This window comes from Teleopsis dalmanni, chromosome 2 (genome assembly GCF_002237135.1).
Source record: "Teleopsis dalmanni isolate 2A chromosome 2, ASM223713v2, whole genome shotgun sequence".
Taxonomy (NCBI): Eukaryota; Metazoa; Arthropoda; class Insecta; order Diptera; family Diopsidae; genus Teleopsis; species Teleopsis dalmanni.
In genome coordinates this window covers 229,892,664-229,915,527 of record NC_051847.1, presented here as the reverse complement: position 1 = coordinate 229,915,527, position 22,864 = coordinate 229,892,664, and the positions used below count along the sequence as shown (strand labels likewise).

General features: G+C 27.4%; 1 protein-coding gene across 37 annotated transcripts in view; it reads left to right on the top strand.

The window, feature by feature from the left end:
* Nucleotides 1-14,153, top strand: part of LOC119680541 (calcium-activated potassium channel slowpoke) — a 71,431-nt gene extending 57,278 nt beyond the window's left edge. For 15 of the 37 annotated variants that reach the window (XM_038093403.1, XM_038093404.1, XM_038093405.1 and 12 more), the window contains 10 exons: nt 5,181-5,255; nt 6,387-6,419; nt 7,929-8,085; nt 8,625-8,690; nt 11,440-11,617; nt 11,689-12,196; nt 12,640-12,776; nt 12,948-13,090; nt 13,157-13,376; nt 13,449-14,153. In XM_038093403.1, coding sequence (XP_037949331.1) covers nt 5,181-5,255; nt 6,387-6,419; nt 7,929-8,085; nt 8,625-8,690; nt 11,440-11,617; nt 11,689-12,196; nt 12,640-12,776; nt 12,948-13,090; nt 13,157-13,376; nt 13,449-13,586 — 1,655 coding nt within the window. In that variant the 3' untranslated portion in view covers nt 13,587-14,153. The remainder of the gene's footprint in view (nt 1-5,180; nt 5,256-6,386; nt 6,420-7,928; nt 8,086-8,624; nt 8,691-11,439; nt 11,618-11,688; nt 12,197-12,639; nt 12,777-12,947; nt 13,091-13,156; nt 13,377-13,448) is intronic. The other 22 variants (XM_038093414.1, XM_038093416.1, XM_038093415.1 and 19 more) reach the window with 6 other exon arrangements.
* The last annotated feature ends 8,711 nt before the right edge of the window (nt 14,154-22,864 follow it).

Genomic DNA, 22,864 nt, shown 5'->3' with positions numbered 1-22,864 from the left:
ACAAATGCTATAAATTACCACTTTAAACACCACCTAAACACTTACACCATAGCCTTCATCAAACTTCACACAACTTAGCCATAAAATCAAACCTCACTTAAAACCACACACCTACTAGACAAATTTTCTAACTCTATGTCTCTCTTCTCTTTCACACACATTTTTAACTATACTACATATCTCATACCAAATCGACCAAATTTCATATACCAGGCATCATGCACTCGACACTGGCATTTTACACATAACGTAAACTTCATTACACTTGTATTATGTTGTGTATATGTATGTGTGTAGTATTTGAAAACAATAAATAATTCAATTACATTTTAATAAAATAAATTAGTCTTAATTTTTAGTACATATGTATACAAGCGAGTTAATAAAATAAACTTTTGTCTTCTAAAAATAATTTTTTAATATTTTTAAATTTTGGTGTTCGTAATTCGTAAAGCGATTTGTAAGAGAAGTCAGTTAAGTATGCTTTAAAAGAATTTTAAAAAGAGTTTAATTTTTTCCAAAAATATTGGTATAGATATTACCGGATTACTTTATACTGAACTTCTCCTGCAACTCCATAAAATTCGTATATACCAAACATATTAAGTACTTTAATTTATCGTAATTTGTTAATATCTTTACCTTCGTTACCAACGTCTTGTAATTAAAATAATTTTTTTCTTGAAAAGTTTAGTAAAACTATTGATATTTTTAGTAATTGTTTTTCCATAATCGTTGTGTAAGTAAATATATTTCCGTACACACACTGACTTTACTAAACCTACACGATATTTATACTTTGTACATCCTTTTCGTAAATCGTTTTCTTCCTACATAATACTCCATCGTTGTTGTAAACCGTAAATGTTTACTAATGATCATTATTCTTCAAATGATCAGATTTTTTTAACATTGTACATTTTGTAAAACATTCTTTATTTAATATTTTCAAGTATGTATTATATGTTTATCTATATCAATTATATATTTGTTTTTTAAACTCCATTCTTCATGCGAATTTATTTTCTTAAATTAAATTTTCTATATTTTAATGTACCCAGTAGAACGTACTGAACTTAGAGGTACAATGTACAATATATGTACAATATATTATTAATGCATATGCAAATTGATAAATTTTTAATAAATAGGTATATGTTTACGCAATAGAAAATCCAGCCATTCAATATGTCAAAAGCTAATAAATACAAAATTATAATTAATACAAAAAATTGTGTGTTTGAACAGTTTCAGAGTGGTTTTATGTGTTGTTTACATAGCATGTGGATCACACGCTTTTTAAAAGAATATGTATAGTCTACTACTACTAAAGTGGTTCATAAGTAGTTCTCATCTAAATCAGATTCATTTAAGTTAAAATCAGTCTAAACGATTGCAATGAACTTATTGTTAATTTTTTAAATATGTGTTATAGTATTAAACACCTAAACAGTTTTTCTCAAACATTCCTTTCTAGCAAAAGCTGGAAGAATATATGAGTTTGTGATTCTCTTCGGTCATTATTTGTCAAAACTATCGGGGTATCCATTTTCGAGTTGCTAGAGTAAAGGAAAATTAAAGTCAGTTGTGAATTAGATTTCGATTAAATTTCATTCAATCATTTATTGTAGTTACAGTACTACAATCTTTTAAGATAATTTTGTGCAACAACCCTACCAAATTAATGTCTCGAACTTCATGAACCTTTAATATATCTCCGATATACTCGAAAATAATTGATTACTTTCGTACTTTTTGACATATATTACAGCAATAGCTTTATCACATCAACGAGTATCTTAGATTATTACAAATCTATTTATTGTAATCTACTTGTATAACGAAGTACAAATAGTTGTTTGATGATGAATAATGACGCCTCAAATTATATACGATTTTTAATTTTTTAGTGTGCTTACTTATATGTAAGTATTTTTCAACATATACAGAGCGAATTATATACAGAGCACTTGAGAATAATTTTAAGTTACCTTTTTTAAGATATATAATAATAGTTTAAAATTGCATTAATGTTTAGTGTTGTGGTTCAACGTGCAGAGTCATATAAAATAAATAAAATAAATCGCTGTTAGATATCACTTGTTTACGACTACACTCGACATTACCCAGTTCTTCAATATTAACACCTTTTTACCAGTTCATTAATGTCATTCCATATTTGAGAGCTTCAATTTTTTGATTGTAATTACTTTACAATCAAGTTTGATTGTAATTACTTTAGGTAGCATTGTCAGAAACTATCAAGGGTCATTATTTTTTGTTCCTATATTTACCAAACACAAACATCTATACAGCATATCATATTCCATTTTCAAGTAATTAAACTATTTTTAGGTCGACTTTAAATGTATCTGTATTAAAATATTTTTTAAAATATTATTTTTTGTATTTAAATTTCATCGTTCGTTAAAAAAAATTGAACAAATATCGTCATAAAAACCTAATGGGATGGGCTAATAATTCTTTATATACATATAAACCGTACTATAGAAGATGATGAGTACTTTTTATCAAGTAAGTTTAATAAGCTCGGATGTTATAATTTTGTAGGAAAATTAGTATTTATCAATAATAAATTTTATTTTGTTATAAAATTATATAGCCGTTTAATTAGTGTAAAATTAAATTGATTGCATTTTGTTAAGAAATCATTTTATAATTTAGATGATAAAGATACTTTTTAATTTTTAAATATTTATTCGTATTGAAATTATTAATGTTTATATATTTATTTATATATATATATATATGTATTTATATAATATATACATATATAATATATATGTATATATAATATATATATATATATATATACATATATGTAGTATTGTATCTTATAAGCAAAATGAACGAAAGTATCTATGAATATGTCATCTAAACCAATATTACAAAATTTTATGTGCTAATGAGAATGTGATTTATTACCTTGAATATTTGTAAGTATGTATGTAAGTTTAAATACATTATTTACTGTATTTGTATCTGTATTGGTATTCGTATGTATGAGTATGTATCAATTTAATAACACATATCTTAATGTAGTAACAATGCAAAAAAATATTACAGAAACTACAATAATGCAATATTAGCAAAGGAAAAAATGAACACAGCGTAAACACTTTGAATTGCTTTTATTTAGAATGTTTAATATAAAGTTTTGAAATGAGTTAATGCATTTAACAATTTATTTGGTGCAGAAAGTTAATCGAAACTGATATTGACTCAATTGCATTCAAACGGGGCGCTAGGCTTACTGTAGTCACTCATCAATAACCACAAGTATGCCTGAATCGGAAAATCGAAATTTATTATTCTAGAATACTCACACTTAAAAGGAGAAGTCATCACACATCTGATTCTGTGCTTAAGATTTAGTAGTGGCAGCACAAACAGCTTATTTCGTTGAAAGCAGCGATTTCGCATAATATTTTTGCTTTTTGTGTTAAAAAATATTAATATGTATTATTAAAATATTATTTACAGTATGTAATTGTTTTAATAAAAATTAAACTCATGAACTCATCTTTGCAATTTCTTTTTATATATGAACGACAACGTTTATTGTGTTTCAATGTTCCAATGTTTGAATGTTTTAGTGTTCGTATGTGTAGCTCAAAAGTTCAGTAATCAAGAAACACGTAGTCTTGCCTTTTCTGGGATGGTAAAGGAGAACCCCATCAGATTTATTTCAGAATGAACAACAAACAAATTTACAAAGTGAAATCAAAAAATGAGAATAAATATTAAAATAGCTTAAAATTGATAATAATGATAAAAGAAATTAAATTATTGCTTTTATTAAGACTTTTATTTTTCTTTTGGATGCAGTTATCTGGCATTTTATTGCACTCTCGTTGGTCTATTGGGCTAACCCAAGGGAACACTATTTGCTTGCAACTATGCTTGGATAAATGTAGTGGCAAGAGTAAACAATTTGCAAAGTTGATGACACGTAGTTTGCATGAACCTTTCACTCCCATCTGCATTGTATTTTATTCGTACTTGTTAGTTAAATGTCAATTATATTTACTTGTATTTATGCTTCACACAACCGCTACGTAGTGCACAGATTTTGTTAAAAAATATAGTAAAACATGCTTTTTGATATTACAAATTTACAAAAATACCAAAAAGGCTTAAAGTCTTTAATGTATTTGATCCATGTTAATCCTCCTTCCCAAAAACCATCATCCATATAAATTAAATATACCAATGAATATTTTTATATATTTTGTTTAATTTAATATATTTGATCAAAGTTTATTCTGATGCGGAATATTATGGACATTAAAAAGTGATTATATTATAATAGGTTTATCGTCATCATTTCTATTGTCACCTCGAATGTTAAAGTATCACACTACCGAAGGGTTTATATGATTTATGTAATAGAAAAAATATATTTATATAAAAAAAACGATACATACACATTTCTAATATTAAACTTCGAAGCTAAAAAAATAAAATGAAATCAAATTAGCTTTTCTGTATTATTTTATAGATATACTACAGCAATATAATTATAGTGTATATATAGTTTATATAGGTATATTCGGTGTTATCCACCATTACGGAAACGATATTTATAAACTGCGTGAAGTACAATTTAAAACAATTTATTTAACTAAAGTTTTAATAGAAAAATTGTATTATGTATTACGATATATATAGAAAAGTACTGCTTAATTATACTTTAACTATTCTATTTCGATATCAAGTGTACCACCTTTTCAAAAAAAAAAAATCATTTACAATTTTATAGAATCAATTCATAAAATATATTTTCACCTAATGTTTTAGTAATAATTTGCCAAGATATTAGAATTTAGTGATTTATTCATGAAATAAAATATTTAAGAGATGCAGGTTAGTATAGTAATGCAGAATTATGTCTATAGAGTTCTGATCGTTAAAGTTTCATTATGACTTCTACATATTCCGCATTTGACTATATCTTTGGTTTCAAGAAAAGAAGTAATTGTCTTTTTAATATATGTTTTTCCTTCCTTTTCCAGTTTACACATTTAGTGAATTTCTTGTGTTTGTTTATTATTTCTCTTCTGTTCATATATAAAATCTTTTGCAAAACAAAAACAACTATATAAAAAAAGAATTGAACAATTTAAAGTTAAGTGTGCTGATCAGAGCGTATCTTACAGATGATCACCATCCTGCACCCACATTTACGCCACCTGAACTACCAAAGCGGGTGCATGTGCGTGGATCTGTAACGGGTAAAATATTAAGTTTCTTGAAATTTTATAAATAAATAATTTTATCATTTCTATCTTGATTTGAGAAAGGATTTTTTGAACATGCGTCCTTTAATAAAAAACTGATTAACGTGCGAATAATGCGTTCCACATTTTTTTTTCAAGAAAATTTTTTTTAGTTCTTAAATTAAACAACGAGAAATTGATATATGAAGAACGAATTTTTTTCTTAAAACAACACACGATTCTTATCTTATTACTTTCAATTAAGCTTTTTCTAGTTTGCTTTGGTTGATGAATATAGGTTTCACCTTCATTTAGTTTTCACATATATTTATTTCAGATATTATTTCCCAACACTGCTTTTTATTTATATTTTTTTTTGTGGCACCAAAAAAGCTCATTTCCTCTTCAAAACCATTTCATTCGAAAAAGAACCAAAAATCGGTGCACTAAATTCATATCTCAAGCATGTTTTCATATTTTAAGTATCAGTTCCAGTCAGTGTTAATGTATTAACCACTTATTAATCAATTAATCGAGAATACCCATTAATAAATGTTCTTTAAAACATTTTGCATCTTAATGTGTTTTTTCTTTAAATTAAACTTATCCTTTCGCCCTTGTATTTATTAATTAAAAATTATTTGTCAAGTGCGTAAAATTATTTTAATTGTTATAATTTGTTGAAAGTAATTAGTTATGTTTTTATTTATTAAAACTAAATGAAATAAAAAATTTATTTTTGTAAAAATATCTCTAATCTCTAAAAATTAATTCTTTATTTGCATATGAATTGCTTGTTATTTATCTTAAAATCAGTAAATTGAAAATTAAAATTATTTTTTTGTATCTTACTTGCATATCTTAACCGATGTTATTTATTTCTCTAAAATAAAACCATTTACATATCAACTTTATTACTTAACTAAAACTCTTAAACATAAAACTCCAAACTTATTTAATGCATAAGTACGCTAACAAATTGAAATAAATTTAGTCGAATCGCTTCTAAAACTTCGCTAGTTTATTTCAAGCCAAGCACACGCGGTACAAAATGTTTCAAAAATTAACCTTTCTTTACAAAATTATACTGAATTTCAACTATCTAATAATAAAATCATTATATTTTTATTTAACGCGTATGCATAGGTGATCTAACACGCGACAGAGAAGATATGAACCGTAAGTACTCATCGAGAATAAATTCAAAAATTTCTTAATGATAAATTAGATATTATAATTAAATGTGAACAAGTTTTCCAAATATATATAGTTGTGCATATAATAATATTTATTAACTTCTTCACAACACGCAATTTGTTGTTAATATTTATTAATAAATAATATTTTAAACATTTACACATATATAAAAGTTCACATGCGATATCCATTTGCAGTAATATTCATATACTTTTTTTAGTTTTTTACTATCTAGAACTTATTTTTGGTTAGGTTATTAAAGTGATTGTATTGCCGTATAAGTCTAAGAGAATTTAAACTATAAGTGGTATGAAGTACTTTCTTTTTCTTTCTCACAACTGCGGGACGAGTCATTCAAAAAAAGAAAATACAATTTTCTTGTTTGGTTTCCTAAGCGTCTATGACCCGTGAGCAAACCCACTATTAGATTAGCGTTTATGTAAGGCAACTCTGTGAGATCAACAAATATTTTTTCTTTTTGAGATAAGCCTAAATAGGACATCATAGACCCTTCCAATGTTGTTTTATACTGGAACTTTCTAAGAACTACTTGTCAACTTTGTGCCTTAATATTCAAATGCTTCCAGCATGTTCCTTATCTGATTGACATCCGCTTTATAGTTGCCTGCGATTTTCCGGTAATTGAGTTTCTGGATAGGTCAATACTATGTCGAAATCTTGTTAGCAACCAAAAACTGACCTAGATATAAAACTGTACAGTTCATAGCAGCTTGATTGTCTGATATTACACATATAATCCTATTAAATATATTATCCATATCTTCCCTAATAGTAGCAGCTTCCATTTGAAAGAAAATACCTACATTAATGTCATCAGTTTAAATGATAACACCCATTTTTTATAATAGACCTTTATCCGGACAAATACCTCTAAATAAAATATCGGCAATTAGTTTTATGTCGTAGTTAAAAGTAAAGAAGAGGTGGATGTGATTAATATATTCTGAAGAGTAACTGGAAAGATTTCGAATAGAACTTTGACTGTAACCAAACATTTTCAATTGTGAGATAGTTTCAAGCCTAAGAGTTGAGAATACCGGCATTTATTTGATTATAGAACTGCACAGTATTAGAGAACTGAAATTGATTGATTTTCATATGTGATGCTGTATGGTAATATTTCTTATATTTTAAAAAACTAATAAGTCACGAATGCTAAATAGCTAATATTATTCGTATAAATAAATCGAATGAAATAACATTTTCCGTTTAATTCAACAAGTCTATATATAAAGTCTGGAGGTTTTTTATACATTCATTTTTTCAGAGTTTTCAAGTTCAAAACAATCTAGAACTTGTATAGCTGTTGTGAATTCTAAATTCTTATATATAAACTGTAATATACCAAATTGATCCGATCATTTTTTGTATATAATATTTTAGTTTATTGCTAATTCACTAAAAAATTGTTAATGAATTAAGAATATATAAAATTTAATTTTAAAAGTTAATAACTTATTTTCTCCTTAGTTTTAAATCGGAACGGACGCCGGCCTAACGGCACCGGCAACGGCGGCACTGGCATGCATTTAAGCGCCACAACCGTAAAACAAGTCAACAAAGTGAAGCCCACGGTCAACAGGCAGCAAATGGATGGTCAGGTTATTTCTCCGTCACAGTACAATAGGTAAGTATATATATTAACATTCTTCGCGCTTTCACTACACTAAGTATAAGCAAATGTACAAAGAAAACTTAAACTTATGTTTAACTTAAGTAAGATACTGCAGTAAACTAGGATTATTGTACAGTAAAAACAAAACAAATGCTTCATGTTTAATACACAAATTGGTACTTATTTCAATGTTTTCAATTGGTTCAGGTTTATCAAAAAAGCGCTTCTATATAAATACACGATTTCATTTCTTTAAATATATACTCGTACAAACAATGTATAAAAGAAAATAATTCTAACTCTAATTTTAATTTTATTTTAATTTATTCGTAATTTATTTTCATTTTGTTGGAATGTTTTCATTGAAACGAAATTCGTTTTGTGTTTGTGTTTGTGTTCTTTTGCAACTAACAACAAAAATCATTGTAAGCAAACGTTTTGGAAAAGCAAAACAAATAAAATTCAACAAAAGAAACTGAAATATATAAATAAAATCACTTATATAACAATAACAAAAAAACAAAAACTCTTAATTAACAATTTTGTTTCAGGCCTCCAGAAACCGATGCTAACCCTTATGCGGGCTATCAACTTGCTTACGAAGTTAAAAAGCTCATGTATGCGTCCATACTTTTTCTAGATTGTATCTAAACACTTTAAAAAAATATTATAAAAAAACTTTATTAATTTTTTTGTCATGTTCATGTCTTTGTATGTGTGTTTTTGTTGTCTTTAAAGTTTAAACTAAATTACCTCTTTTTTAATACTTCATATTTTCACTAAGCCCAATATATGCGTCTTGTGTATCTGTACATGTATATTTTCTTATATAAAACTGTAATGTATTTTGTAATTTTGTTGTGTTTTGTAATTTGCACTTAATACTTCTTTACATTATATTAAAAAAAAAAACAGAAAAACTTTGCATATTCAACATAATTCAAAATTAATTTCTAAACACATTTGCTACTTTTTTATCGCTTTTAAATTTAAATAAAGATATATAAATAATATTCACATTTACACACAAACGCAAAGTTTCTATAAACTCCATTTTGTTTTCTATTCATATACACACATTTAAAGCAAATCACTTACTACGCCCTTAGTAAGCTGTATGTATTATCTTTTATAATTTACGAATACCATGCACAAGAAAAACAAAAACAATAACAACAATAAGAATATTGCTATGCAAACAAAACACAAAATTGCAGTACCAATAACAAATGCAATCATGTGAACACAACACAAATGCCCACAAAATACTTCGGCACAACGCACTGCACACGGCTTTTGCTATCAATTCTATATAAACTATTTACAATTGTTTGATTTGAACTATCGCCATTATTTTTCCGTTATTTCACCCATTTAGTTTAACTTATGCCGTTCCGATTGGTAAATCTGGGGTAACTTTTTACGATTTTAATTTTTTAATGGTAAATCTCGAGCAAAATGAATAAGGCTCGAGATTAATTTATAACACTCTAGATATTTTGTCAGAGTAGTAAGATGATCCTAAATTTAACAGCTATTTTATATGACTTGGAAGACTAAGTGTATTTTGATTCGACATACATATGTATTTATGAAAAATAACTCAGCTAGACTAGACTGTTAGACTCTAACCTTAATAATGTTACTCTAAAAACGTGGGGCAACAAAATTTGACATATCGAGTGTAAATCTAGATTAAATCCAGATTTACCAATTGAAAACGTCATTACTTTGTATAGTGTTATTATTTATATAGCAAATGATGTAAGAAAATTAAACTTATTTAAATGATATTATTGATTGATTAGTCCGTTAGTAATAAGAAAACGTAATTTTTTAATTCATTAACAATTTATGTAATGGAGTCAATGCATTAAACACTAATGAGAGTTTAACAGTTGTTCTGCATGAACTATTTCATTTACTCTAGCAGTTCTAACTCTACGAGTTTAAAATCAGGGTCGGCAAAAATATGCATAGATATTTTTTGCGCATGTATATTTGTGATACGAAAATACACAGTGACAAATAAGAGAACACTTATTACTATCTATATTTTAACAAGCTTTTATTTGAAAGCAACATATTTATCTTCATTGGCTTTGTTCTAGAATATTGTTTTTGTTACAACTCAATACATTCTAAAAATATTTAAAATGTAAATATTTTAAAACGCAAAAATTATTATTTTTAAGTTAAAAATTTTAACTCTTCTTAGCAATAAAACAGTGTTAAAAAACAAATAGTTTTGTTGTGTATACTGTATACACACAAATTGTTTGGCTGTACATATATACTAAACAAACTCAGGATTAAGAAAAGAATCATGGAAATACCGACATCGTCTTTAAATGGTTTGTTGTCCGATAAATTATTTTAGTACGCATTAAGCACCATTGCAAAGGAATTTGTTTTTGCGATGCACACTGCTTCATACCTGACTGTTACTATATTGGCGGACACAATATTTTTATTCTAATGTTTATAGTGATGAAGTGAGAACAAAGACCTATTAAATCTCTGATCTGATAAACAAGCAAAGCTTATAATGGTCCGAAAGAAAAACACTCTCAGAAGAAAATATTTTTATTCATCAAAAAATAAGGTTTTCTGTAAACTGTGTCGGAACTGCGGAGTTGTAATAAATGTATACAAACTATAAAGTAAGAATCACAACTGTTCAATTGAATACGAGCCGCAGAGTCAATAACGAGCTTACGATTTGCAACTGAAATTATATTGTTTTATTGACATATTCTTAGGTATTATGTAGTTCAGATTCGTAAGAGTAGGTCCTTATATTTAACAAATTCTTTGACTTACATTACTATTTTAATAAGAATTATCAACTGTGGTAAAGCAAAACAAAGTATCATAATATATTTTCTATAGCGGTCATTCGAAACAATCTTAGAGCGACAGTTCGAAATAGCACATGTAAATGAAATTTAATTACAAAAATCAAATTGTAATATGCAAGAATTATTAAAAGTCCTAAACATATATCCATATATCATTTTACTTTATGTGTATTAATAACATACCTTATCCTTTACTTACTCCATATTGACTCAATCGTGAGTTCTGCGGCATTATTTTCATCTCGGAACTTCATTGTATGTGCCTTTGCGTATACACATTGTAGCTATGGTATTTGGTTGGTAATGGTTGTTAGCGCACTCGAATCTGTTAAACTAAATTCACGTACCCATAAGTTTAGTGATACATGCGAAAAATTTGCATAATTTTTGGTGTAGCAACTTTGGCACAATACTTTTGCAGCATGCTTCATTAGTCCGTTATTATGCTTTTGTTACAATATTATATATAATTTTATTTTTTTTTTGTTTGTTGTTAATTTTATAGGCCAACAAGTCGTAGTTCCGGCACTGGTGCACAAAACCAAAACGGCGGAGTTACATTGCCGGCTGGCATCGCGGATGATCAATCAAAAGATTTCGATTTTGAAAAAACCGAAATGAAATATGATTCGACCGGCATGTTCCATTGGAGTCCGGCGAAAAATCTAGAAGACTGCATATTGGTAAACATTTATGATAATAAATCTAAAACAATCCTTTATAAATTTTTATATCTACATATCCTTATTATTAGGATCGTAATCAAGCGGCAATGACCGTTTTAAATGGTCACGTTGTCGTGTGCCTCTTTGCTGATCCAGATTCACCGTTAATTGGTTTGCGTAATTTGGTTATGCCATTACGTGCATCCAACTTTCATTATCACGAACTGAAACATGTAGTCATAGTTGGTTCTGTGGATTATATAAGACGAGAATGGAAAATGTTACAGAACTTGCCAAAAATATCCGTACTAAATGGTTCGCCATTAAGTCGTGCCGATTTGAGGGCAGTTAATGTTAATTTATGCGATATGTGTTGTATTCTATCGGCGAAAGTTCCTAGCAACGATGATCCAACATTGGCAGATAAAGAGGCCATTCTTGCATCGTTAAATATAAAAGCGATGACATTCGACGACACAATCGGGGTGCTGAGTCAACGTGGCCCCGAATTCGATAACCTGAGCGCGACTGCTGGAAGCCCAATTGTGCTGCAGCGTCGCGGTTCGGTATATGGTGCGAATGTACCTATGATAACAGGTAAACTGCATTGCACTAAGTTGGCTCTGTTTGCGAACGACCAAAGCTCTCGTAAAGAAATTGGCCTAAAGTAATTTTATTCTGTTTGCATTTTCATTTCAAATACTTATAATTTCTGATTGGTTTTTTAATAAACTCGTGCCCAATATTTTGTTATTTTTGTGAGAAATTTATAATAATTATTAGTTAAGTGTTTAATTTTTGGTGATGTAAATTTTTATTTTTAAAATTTTCGAAACAGCTCCTTACAGCAGAAACTACGCCTATTACAGTAAACTTTTTCTGTGATGAGCAAGAATTTATTTAAAAGATTTCTGTTAAAAGGAGCTGGAAAGTTTTGGGCCAATTTCAAACGAATGTATATGAAAGCGCCATGCGTTTGCGCCACTTGTGTGTAAAAATTTGCTCTGATCGAAACCTAATGTTTTGGTTGTTGTTTAAAGAACTGGTCAACGATAGTAACGTGCAGTTTCTCGATCAAGACGATGACGACGACCCAGATACGGAACTATATCTGACGCAGCCGTTTGCGTGTGGTACAGCTTTTGCTGTCAGTGTGTTAGATTCACTTATGTCGACGGTAATAAAATATTAAATTTAATATCGTCAACACAAAAAGACAGTTCTGAAAACGTTAATAAAATACGTCTCAAAGAACTTTCTCTTTATGTTTGTTGTTACAAGTCGAAAAATTCAGATTTGTAAAAATCTTTGCTTTTTCTTTAACATTTATTTAATGGCACCAATGCAGACATATTTCAATCAAAATGCCTTAACACTTATACGATCACTCATCACGGGTGGTGCAACTCCGGAATTAGAATTAATATTAGCAGAAGGTGCTGGGCTAAGAGGTGGTTATAGTACGGTGGAAAGCCTTAGTAACCGAGACAGGTACGCTTTCAGTAAAAATCAAAATTATTAATAAAAATATATATCATAAACTGTTGCACCTTGCAGATGTCGCGTTGGTCAAATATCACTTTATGATGGTCCACTGGCACAGTTTGGGGAGTGCGGCAAATATGGTGATCTGTTTGTGGCTGCACTTAGATCGTATGGCATGCTATGCATAGGATTGTACCGATTTCGAGATACTAGCTCAAGTTGTGATGCAAGTAGTAAACGTTACGTTATAACCAACCCACCCGATGACTTTTCATTACTGCCAACTGATCAGGTAAACTGTGTTCAGCTCTACGTAATTCAGTGTTTTTCACACAAAATATAAATAAAAAATATTTTTTATAAGGTATTCGTTTTAATGCAATTCGATCCGGGATTGGAATACAAGCCACCCGCTGTACGTGCACCAACTGGTGGTCGCAGTGCCAATGCCCAAGGTTCCGGTGTCGGCGGTGGCGGCTCAAACAAAGATGATAACTCTTGATTGTTACTGTGTAGCGCCTTAACTGATGGTCCTTACTCATACATTTGAACGATGGAGCAAACGATTTTGTACAAAATAACGCATTTCTGGCAAAGTATAATTAGGAACATATTACAAACAATAAATATTATAAGTACTTTTCGGCGAAAAACTATACAAAAAAAGCAATTACAGTAAATTCGTAAAAAGAATTATGTACCAAAATTTGTAATAATTGCATAAAATTTTAAATTTATTGAAGAAAAACTTTTTTAAATTGGCATGATATCGTCAAAATTAGAAGTAAATGCGTTAATTTGTACTTTTATATTTGCATAGACGCTCACATGACATTGTTTATCCTGTTTAACAATCAAAGGATATTAGTTTTGTATTATAAGATTGAGTGTCTCTACAAATATAAAATTCATAAAAAACATCAAAAAATTTAACATCTTGCAAAAAACAGACATCGTTCATCTGTGAAAAGATTGCTTCCCACACCATTCCGTATGCCTTTTTAGAACCTTGAAGTTTTTCATCCTTTTTTAATTAGTTTTAGAACTTTCAATATATATAAGCTTAAATATTTTCTTATCAATTTTTATTGTTTTATTATGTATATTAGTTGATAATTAATGTATATATAATTTTGTAACCAGACAATTTGTTTGTTTTAAAGTTTAAAAAATTACCAATTGAATAAAATTTTTTAGTTATTTAAGTTCTGTTTTTATTTGAATTTTCAATGTTTGTATTACAAGCTACAAATTGCTTCTCCCATTACTTTCATAATCCCAATTTAAAAAGTAAAACAATCAACATCATTTTATTGACGCACATTCATGCCATATTCAAAAGTTTTCTTTTGGAAAACTTTTTTGCTTGATCTTGGCTGATATTGGTAAGGATATGATCCTAGTAAATGAAATTAAAATTTTGGAATTTCTTTCTTATTATTTTAGAGGTACGTATATTCATTTTCATTTCTTCTGTTATATTTTGATTAATATTTATTGGTTCGACTTCATTTTTCTATATTATGTTAGTTAACAAGTCATTTATTTGAACACATCATGGAGCTAATCATTGCATTGCATTTAGTTTATTAAATCGAACTAAATCGAAAAATTTTAAAAATTCATCTTAATGGTGTGACGCAAGCAATTTGGGAACCATTAGTGAGGGGTAAGCTACACATTAAACAAGGAACTAAAACAAATGTTTTACGAACATAAAACAGAACAAATTTATACCAAAACAATTTAAAACAGAATGGATAAATTTCTATTTCTATTTATAATTAAGTGAAACAAACTAATATTAAGTAAAAAGCGATTTAAAATACAAAACGTAACAAAATCAGACATAAGAGCAACGTAATTAACAAAGAAAGACTTTGATATGCATTAAAGAATCTCTGCAGCCCAATGCACTTAACTTTAGTCTTTTATGCTAAAATTTTCACCAGAAACGCGACATTAAATATAAACTAAAATAATACACGCATCTTAACTGACGTACAAAAGACAAACTCGAAATGATAAAATGTTACTGAGGCGTAGATAACTCTCTATCAAATTAAAACGAAAGTATGTATGCGTAACATACTATAAAATACATAATTGAAATTGTAATATTTAAGACACTTAACAATTCTTAAGATACTCCTCTGTACTGCAACGGAAGCAGAAACAGTAACAGAAGAAAATAAATGTTAAATGTAAATGCTGTTAAAATGTAATAGGTATTTACGCTTAGCGCAGCGAAAAGTAAAATGAGTTTACGAAACATTACAACAACAATCTAGAAACTTGTCCTGAGAAGTCTGAATTTAACAAAGTGTTAAAGCAGCTGTTAAATCATGACTCTAAACAATGTTAACTTTTCAACAAAAACTACATTAATAAAGCTTATGCCATTTTGTATGCTGTATTAGCAAATACAAGTACATGCAAAAGTAATGCTAAAAAATAAGCTAAACTTTGAAATTTCGCGGTTGTCTTGATTAAATTATAAAATAGTAATTATAATACAATTGATATAAAAATTAAATGTTTGCTTAAATAATCTTTTTTTATCGATGTTTTCACCTAATACGTATTACAAAAAAAAAACACTAATATTTATAGTCATGCTTAATTCAATGTTATAGAGATCATTTAATGCTTATCACTTCTACACTATAACACTTATAACACTAATAACACAAACAAAATATATTGCTAAAAGAATAATTACAACAACATCAATGTTATGAACTGTAAAATTACCGCGCGCTATATGTATGAATGTATGACAATTGTGTGGAAATGCGATTTCAATTAAGGACTAAGTAGTTTTATTATAGATGCAAATAAAATTGAATATAACAAAAATTGCTTCTACCTTTTCAAGTCCATAGATCGATGTATATGGTCAAAATTCACCTATTCACACTAGTTTTCTAAATTAAGTGTGCTTTTATTACGTTATTATGAATACTAAGTATTCAAAATGTTCAATTTTAAATTCTTCTACAAAGGTGTATATTTCCATTACATTAAAAAAAGTCATTATAAGTCATTTTACTTTTAGAAAGTTCATTAAAATACTCTTTGTTTTCCCGCAATTATCACATCCTTTCTAGTTGTTAACTTTCTTTATTTTTTTTATTTTCATTTGATGATTTCTGTTCTTGTCATCTGATCATTTCTGTTCTTCCATTTCCTTTTCTTTATATATATAATTTCATTACATTATTTATTATTTTAAAAAGCTTAATTTTAAATATATCTTATTTCCTATATTGACCCTGTATTGTTTTTAACTCTCTACATCTATGACTTTAAATTTATATCATATTTTTTGTTATATTGTGTTTTTAATCTTTTCATATCAACTTAATTCTGTATAAAGTCATAAAGCCAGCTGACAAAATCTGTTTGGAGGTGGTTAAACATTTCAGTCAAGAAGCATCTTTGAAATTAGAAATGCAACACAGTATAGTATAGTGTATTTTATAAAAATAACGACAAAATAGCTTTGACGAGCTAAGATATCATTTTCGTCATTTAAGCTTGCAAATACTTATTTATTTAAAATCAATGTGTATGCATTTTCTCGGTATCAATTCTTCATTGGAGACAAAAAGCACACACATAAACATAATTATGCGCGAGGCTACGTAAACAATATCTACGATATCTGAAGTTTTTAAACCATTATTACGTGTCAGACTTTCATACATATTGGCTGTCATTTTTTTAAAAAACTTCATTTATTTAAATTTAAATTATCAAATTATACACAGTTCGCCAACTGTGCAAAAAACGTAAGTGAAACTTTAGACAAATATTTTGAATACATAATTGTAAATAACGTGTACATAAAATATATATAAATGTATACATATAAATATATATGTATATGTATATATATCACAGCAATACAATTTTTGTTCTTATACATTTATATATTTTATTTATAAAAATAATTTTTGTACTAAAAATTTTAAATGCAAAGCATATTTGTAAAAATTTTATCATGGCTTTTACGAATTGTTTAACATAATAATTAAAACCTAAAAGATAATTACAGTCAAACAAATTTGTATAAAAAGGATATATATAAAACACTGCCAAACGGAAAACAAAAAAATTCACGAAAATTATTTTGTATTAACGCAAATTTAGTATAACCGTAAAGCAAATTTAGTTTTTCAAAACAAAAAAAAGTATATTAAACGAAACAATATTCTAAAAATGTTTCTTAAACGGTGAATGTATCAGTTGACGTAATATTAACTTTAAAATATATATATTCATATGTAAAATATATGCAGATATATTTATATGTATATTACTGAAATTGTATTATATCGAAAAATACTAATATATTAATACATTTGAATATATATAAATACATATATATATTTATTGTATATTACTGAAATTGTATTATATCGAAAAATACTAATATATTAATACATTTGAATATATATATATATATACATATATATATATATACATATATATGAATATAGACATTTGCCATGCGCAGAGCTTTAATAACACCAAAAAAAAAAAAATCAGATATATCTAAATACATAAAGCTTCAAATAAAAAAAATATTATAATATGTATTACCTCTAAGCTCATATATTCACCTTTATTTTTAAATTACAAATTTAATAAATAAGTACATACTCTTAAACAATATTTATGATATATAGAAAGAAGTCTTTTAATTTTCTTAGCATCTTACAACACAAATATTTAAACACTTATTATAAAATATAATACTAATAACATATATTGAAATGGATATAATAAAAAAAAACGAATTCGAGCTTTTAAATTAAAGTAAAATTAATTAAATTAAATATACAAAAAAAGCAACATTTTTATTATATTACAACACGAATTATAATTTCTATACGAAGAAAAATAAAAAGGATCAAATAAATAAATGAAAAATAATTATAAAATCGATAAAGCTAATATTACGAGTAATTAATAAAACAAATATAAAAAATATAAAAACTATTAGGAAAAAATTGTGAATATTATGCGCCTTCAGAATTATTGTAGATGTGACTATTATTTAATATTAAATTTTATGAAAACAAAATTGAAAATTTAGAATCATTATTATTTTAAAAAGTAGGGACTTCATTTAAAATACAAATATACACATAATACACACGTAAATAACACATTATTATATACTCATACGATTATAATCATAATTACGTGTATTATGTATTATTTACTTGTATTTTTTGTATACTTGTAGGTAATTATGTTTTAATTATTACATTCACGTTCAGTAAAGCAAAATTATTATAAAATAAATGTTAAAAATTAAAACTAAACTAAAATCATTAATTTAATTTAAAATACTGAAACGAAATGAAAAAGAAATTAATTCTAAAAAGCAGAAAGTTAAACATTAAATTATAATATTAATTTAACTTAATTAAAACATTTTTATTATATATATAAATAACATAAAACTAAAAACGTAAAACTCTCGATGTTGTGAAACTTGATTAAATCACGTTTACGATAAATCATAAAAGTAAAATGCTAAAAAACTAAAAAACTAAACTCGAAAAGGAATATTCATTTTGCCACCAGTGAAAACATAATTATAATTAAATTAAAAAGTTCAAAAAAGGAATAAATAGAGAATTTAAATGCAGAAGAAGCAAGAGGAAGATGAGACAGAAAATGGATACGTAATAACGTAATACTAACCCTTAGTAATAAAGCATGTCAACCTAGTTAGCTAGATCGTTTATAGTTCTTAGGGTGAACACCGTTCGCAGCTTCAAGTTAAAAACCAAATCCACAACATTTAAAAAGGAACTTTATAATAATATATTATACATGTGTATTACAATATTGTAAATAAATACTGTATTGTATAATTCCTTTTTAATTGAGTATGAAATTTTAAAACAAAAACTGTATTTTAATTTTCGCAGCACTTAAAGTAAACATTGTAATCGTCATATATAGAAGAATATTATATATACATATAATTATTTCAGTTTTTACTCGCTATTTATATTGAAATACAAAATTTATATATATAAAGTAGACTTAATTAAAATAAATTAATTAAAGTAAAACATCATATTACAACTAAGAAATTCGTAAAACAAATAACTTTAGTTTAAATTATAACAGAAACAAATTTTTATTAAGCAAATGTAATAAGCATAGCATAAATATATTAAAAAGGATATATTTAAAAATTTGTCTAAAAAGTAACTAATTAAAAGAATTATGTTGTTAATGTTTAAAACTTGTTAAAAAATAATATTTCAAATAAAAATACCAAAACAGATATTATTAATTTTTTTTATATATAATTTTAAATGCAATGCGTTTAATAGTATAATTAATAGTACTAACAGTAATAGTAGAATTACCATTAACAGATACAGTAATTATTAATCATACTTAGATTGGATATTTTAAATGCCCTAACAACCCCAAATACAAGGCTGTTGAAGAGTAACAATAGTTAGCACTTATTGTTAAAAAAAACTGCATTAGAAATGTTTAAAGTACTGTTTAAGAAACAGAGAAAATTAAATGTATCTTCCAAATAAATTTGTATTAAATATCTAAGATTGCAGAATATTTTTTGCCACCAACGATTAATATGTTTCGAAATAATCTCATACTGTATACCTAATATTCTGATGTATATATTATGAAGAAAATAATAGTTTAAATAAATTTCAAAAAAAATATGGCTTAACATTAGGAAATGAAACCGATCGTTAGTTATCGCTTTTAAATTCGTCACCACACGTTTCATAATGCCTCATCATTAGAGAAATAGTTTGAGAAATAGATTGGATCGATACATACAAATGCGCAATTTGTAGTGAAATTAATTTTAATTTTAAATAAAATTTTGGTTATTCAGTAAATTTGTCGAATTGAAATGTCAAAACTATCAAAATTCCAAACCCTTTTACTGCCGATACATAGCAGACAAGTTATGCATGAATTTAAAATAATTAAGTTGGATAATTGTCCACAATGTCCACAATAGACTTCACTCATTGTGTAATCGCAAAATATTTCTAAACTGGGCGCAAACTTTCTTCACCCATTGGCCGATGAACGTTAAGTGATATACGCAACAGCAATTCGTAACAACACAAAAGACTTAAGCTACAAACGCGTTTACACTTTTACTATCGGCGTCCGGCTGTAGATTAACCATCAGTTCGTACTGCTGAGCTATAAAAAGTTGTCATAATTACAATATTCAACTATTTCATAATTAAAAGCAAAACCATTTCTACATAATTTAAATTTGATATGTGTTCGCACTTGTACGATTCTACCGTAACAGTGCCAGTGCTCGAGTATGTAGGTAACTAATGCCGACACCAACTTTCCAGCTTATGACCATAAAGCGAATAATATACGTGCGGAATTTCAAGTGGCAAAACTGACTTCCTCATACCTTCAGCTGCATTGCCTGCGTTTAGTGCAAACAATTGACTGACGCGTTAATGTGCTTATGTATTACAATGATTCTTTCTTCTTTCTCACTAATATTACCACTTTAGAAGATCAAGTTTACCGAGTTTAGCTAGTGAAATGGAGCACATGGCAATATGTAACTACTTTGGCACGCATATTGTCCTTGGACAGATTTATTCATGTTTGCCTGGTTTCATTTACTATTTATGGTATGGTTGGATAGACAATTCGCTTTGAGTTGAAAGCGACAGAGAATTATTGTTTTAAATCAAACAAAATGGAGTGATATAAATCCTAAAAAGCAAATATTCAAACTACGTAAGCCTCTTGTGCTAGATCATTGATATTAAGATAACGAAATTCATTCATATATCTTATTACTAACACTATTAAGTTTACTTTTGTACAAAACTGTTCATTGAATTCATAAAACACAGATAATATAAAACAGTTTAAAATATTTATACACATTAGAAGAGAAATTTAGAAAAAATTTATTTTTAGATAAATTTAATACAATTAATATTAATTTGTTTTAAAATTATTTGTATTATTATATACTTTAAATAAAGAATAACTGCGTCGAAGTATAAACAAATTTATTTATTTTTATAAAATTGACCATCATTTACAAAAGTAATTAAGTCATACATTGAATTCGTATTACAAAGTACTAACATACAAATCTAAAAAACAAAACACAACATATATACCATATATTGCATTAAGTAATAAAAATAAAAAATTGGAAATAGAAAAATTAGCAGATAACCTCATAAAAATTAAAATGAACAAATATATAAAGAAATCCAAATAACAGTACTAAAAAAACGAAAAAAGAAAAATTTTAAAAAAATTTGGTAAATAATTTATAAAAAATTTATATATAATTTCGAGATATAAGATATATAACACTAGGAAATGTAAAGTTCTTTCTGTCAGAAGGCACTAGGTACTATCGACTGACGACGGGTTGGCTGGCGGAGGCTATCAGACGCTGGCAAGCATTACACGTCTGTAATGGTTAACTAAGTAAGAAAGTATTCGTTATACACTCGTATAAAGAATAAGCTCGAAAATCAAATGTATAAAGAAACCACGTTACACGTTTGCTCAACGAATAAATTTGTCATATTATTATTATGTTGAAGATAGTTGAGTCAGTGCACTTGAGCACTTTTACTCTCTATTAACTGCGAGATTTCTAACCCCTGTCTATGTCTTAACTGGATTATTGTTTATCACTTCATCAGACTAAGCAATAACTGATCTCAGACCTGCATACCTCCCCGAGGAGCCTGTAATCATTCTGAAATTCGATAACACGGTGTTGATAAATCTGTCAATTTTCGCAAATAGTTTCAGGGCTCTATCTTTAATGTATTTTTGAACGCATCAATCTTGAGGCCCCTGAGGACGTTATTCGTTCTTATATACCATAGCATCTTGAAAAGTCTTCTGTCAGTTTTCGTAAATAACTTCAGGGCTCTATGTTATCCTTTATGTATTTTTTGATCGGATCAACCTTGAGATTCCTGAGGATGTCATTCGTTCTAATGTACCATGGTACCGTAAAAAGTTTTGTGCAATTTCTAGCTCACGAATAGTAGTGTTTGAGGCCTTGCTGAACGCTACACATCCATATAGAAGTGACGGTCGAATTATTTGGCTATATATCAGCTTCCTGTTCTTCCCATTGAGATTTTCATTTTTGAATAGCGGTTGGAGGTGATGAAGAATTTTAGCACAGCTAATTTTTTTCTAGTTGAACATAATTAAGCTATGTGAACTAAGCTATGTGAGGCCTAGATATTTAATGCTATCGTCCCAGTTTATTACCATATTTCCCACTCTCACTTTTGACGGGTTCTGTCTCCTCTTACGCGTAATGAATAGAGCCTTCGTTTTTTCATTATTAATTTTTATTTTCCATTTCTGGAAATTCTCCATGATGCGATTTATATGCTTTTGAAGTGTGTTGGTTATATTGAGAGTGTCGATGAACACTTGTTCAGGCGTAATTCTGGTGGACAGAATATTTGAATGTAAATGAGTCCAGCGTGCTACAGTAAGTATATTTATGAACATGATTAAGCTGATGTAATCCGGCTTAATGAAATTTAATATATTAAAAAAATATTTAAAAATCTATAAACACTTCTAGTTTTCTGTTTTTAAATTCAAAAGTGGCAAAGAAGATTGATACGTATACAACTTACACATGAAATAAACTTCACATTCTATTTACATAAAAGTACCTATATAGTATGTACATATATAGTACTTATGTACTTGTGTATACAA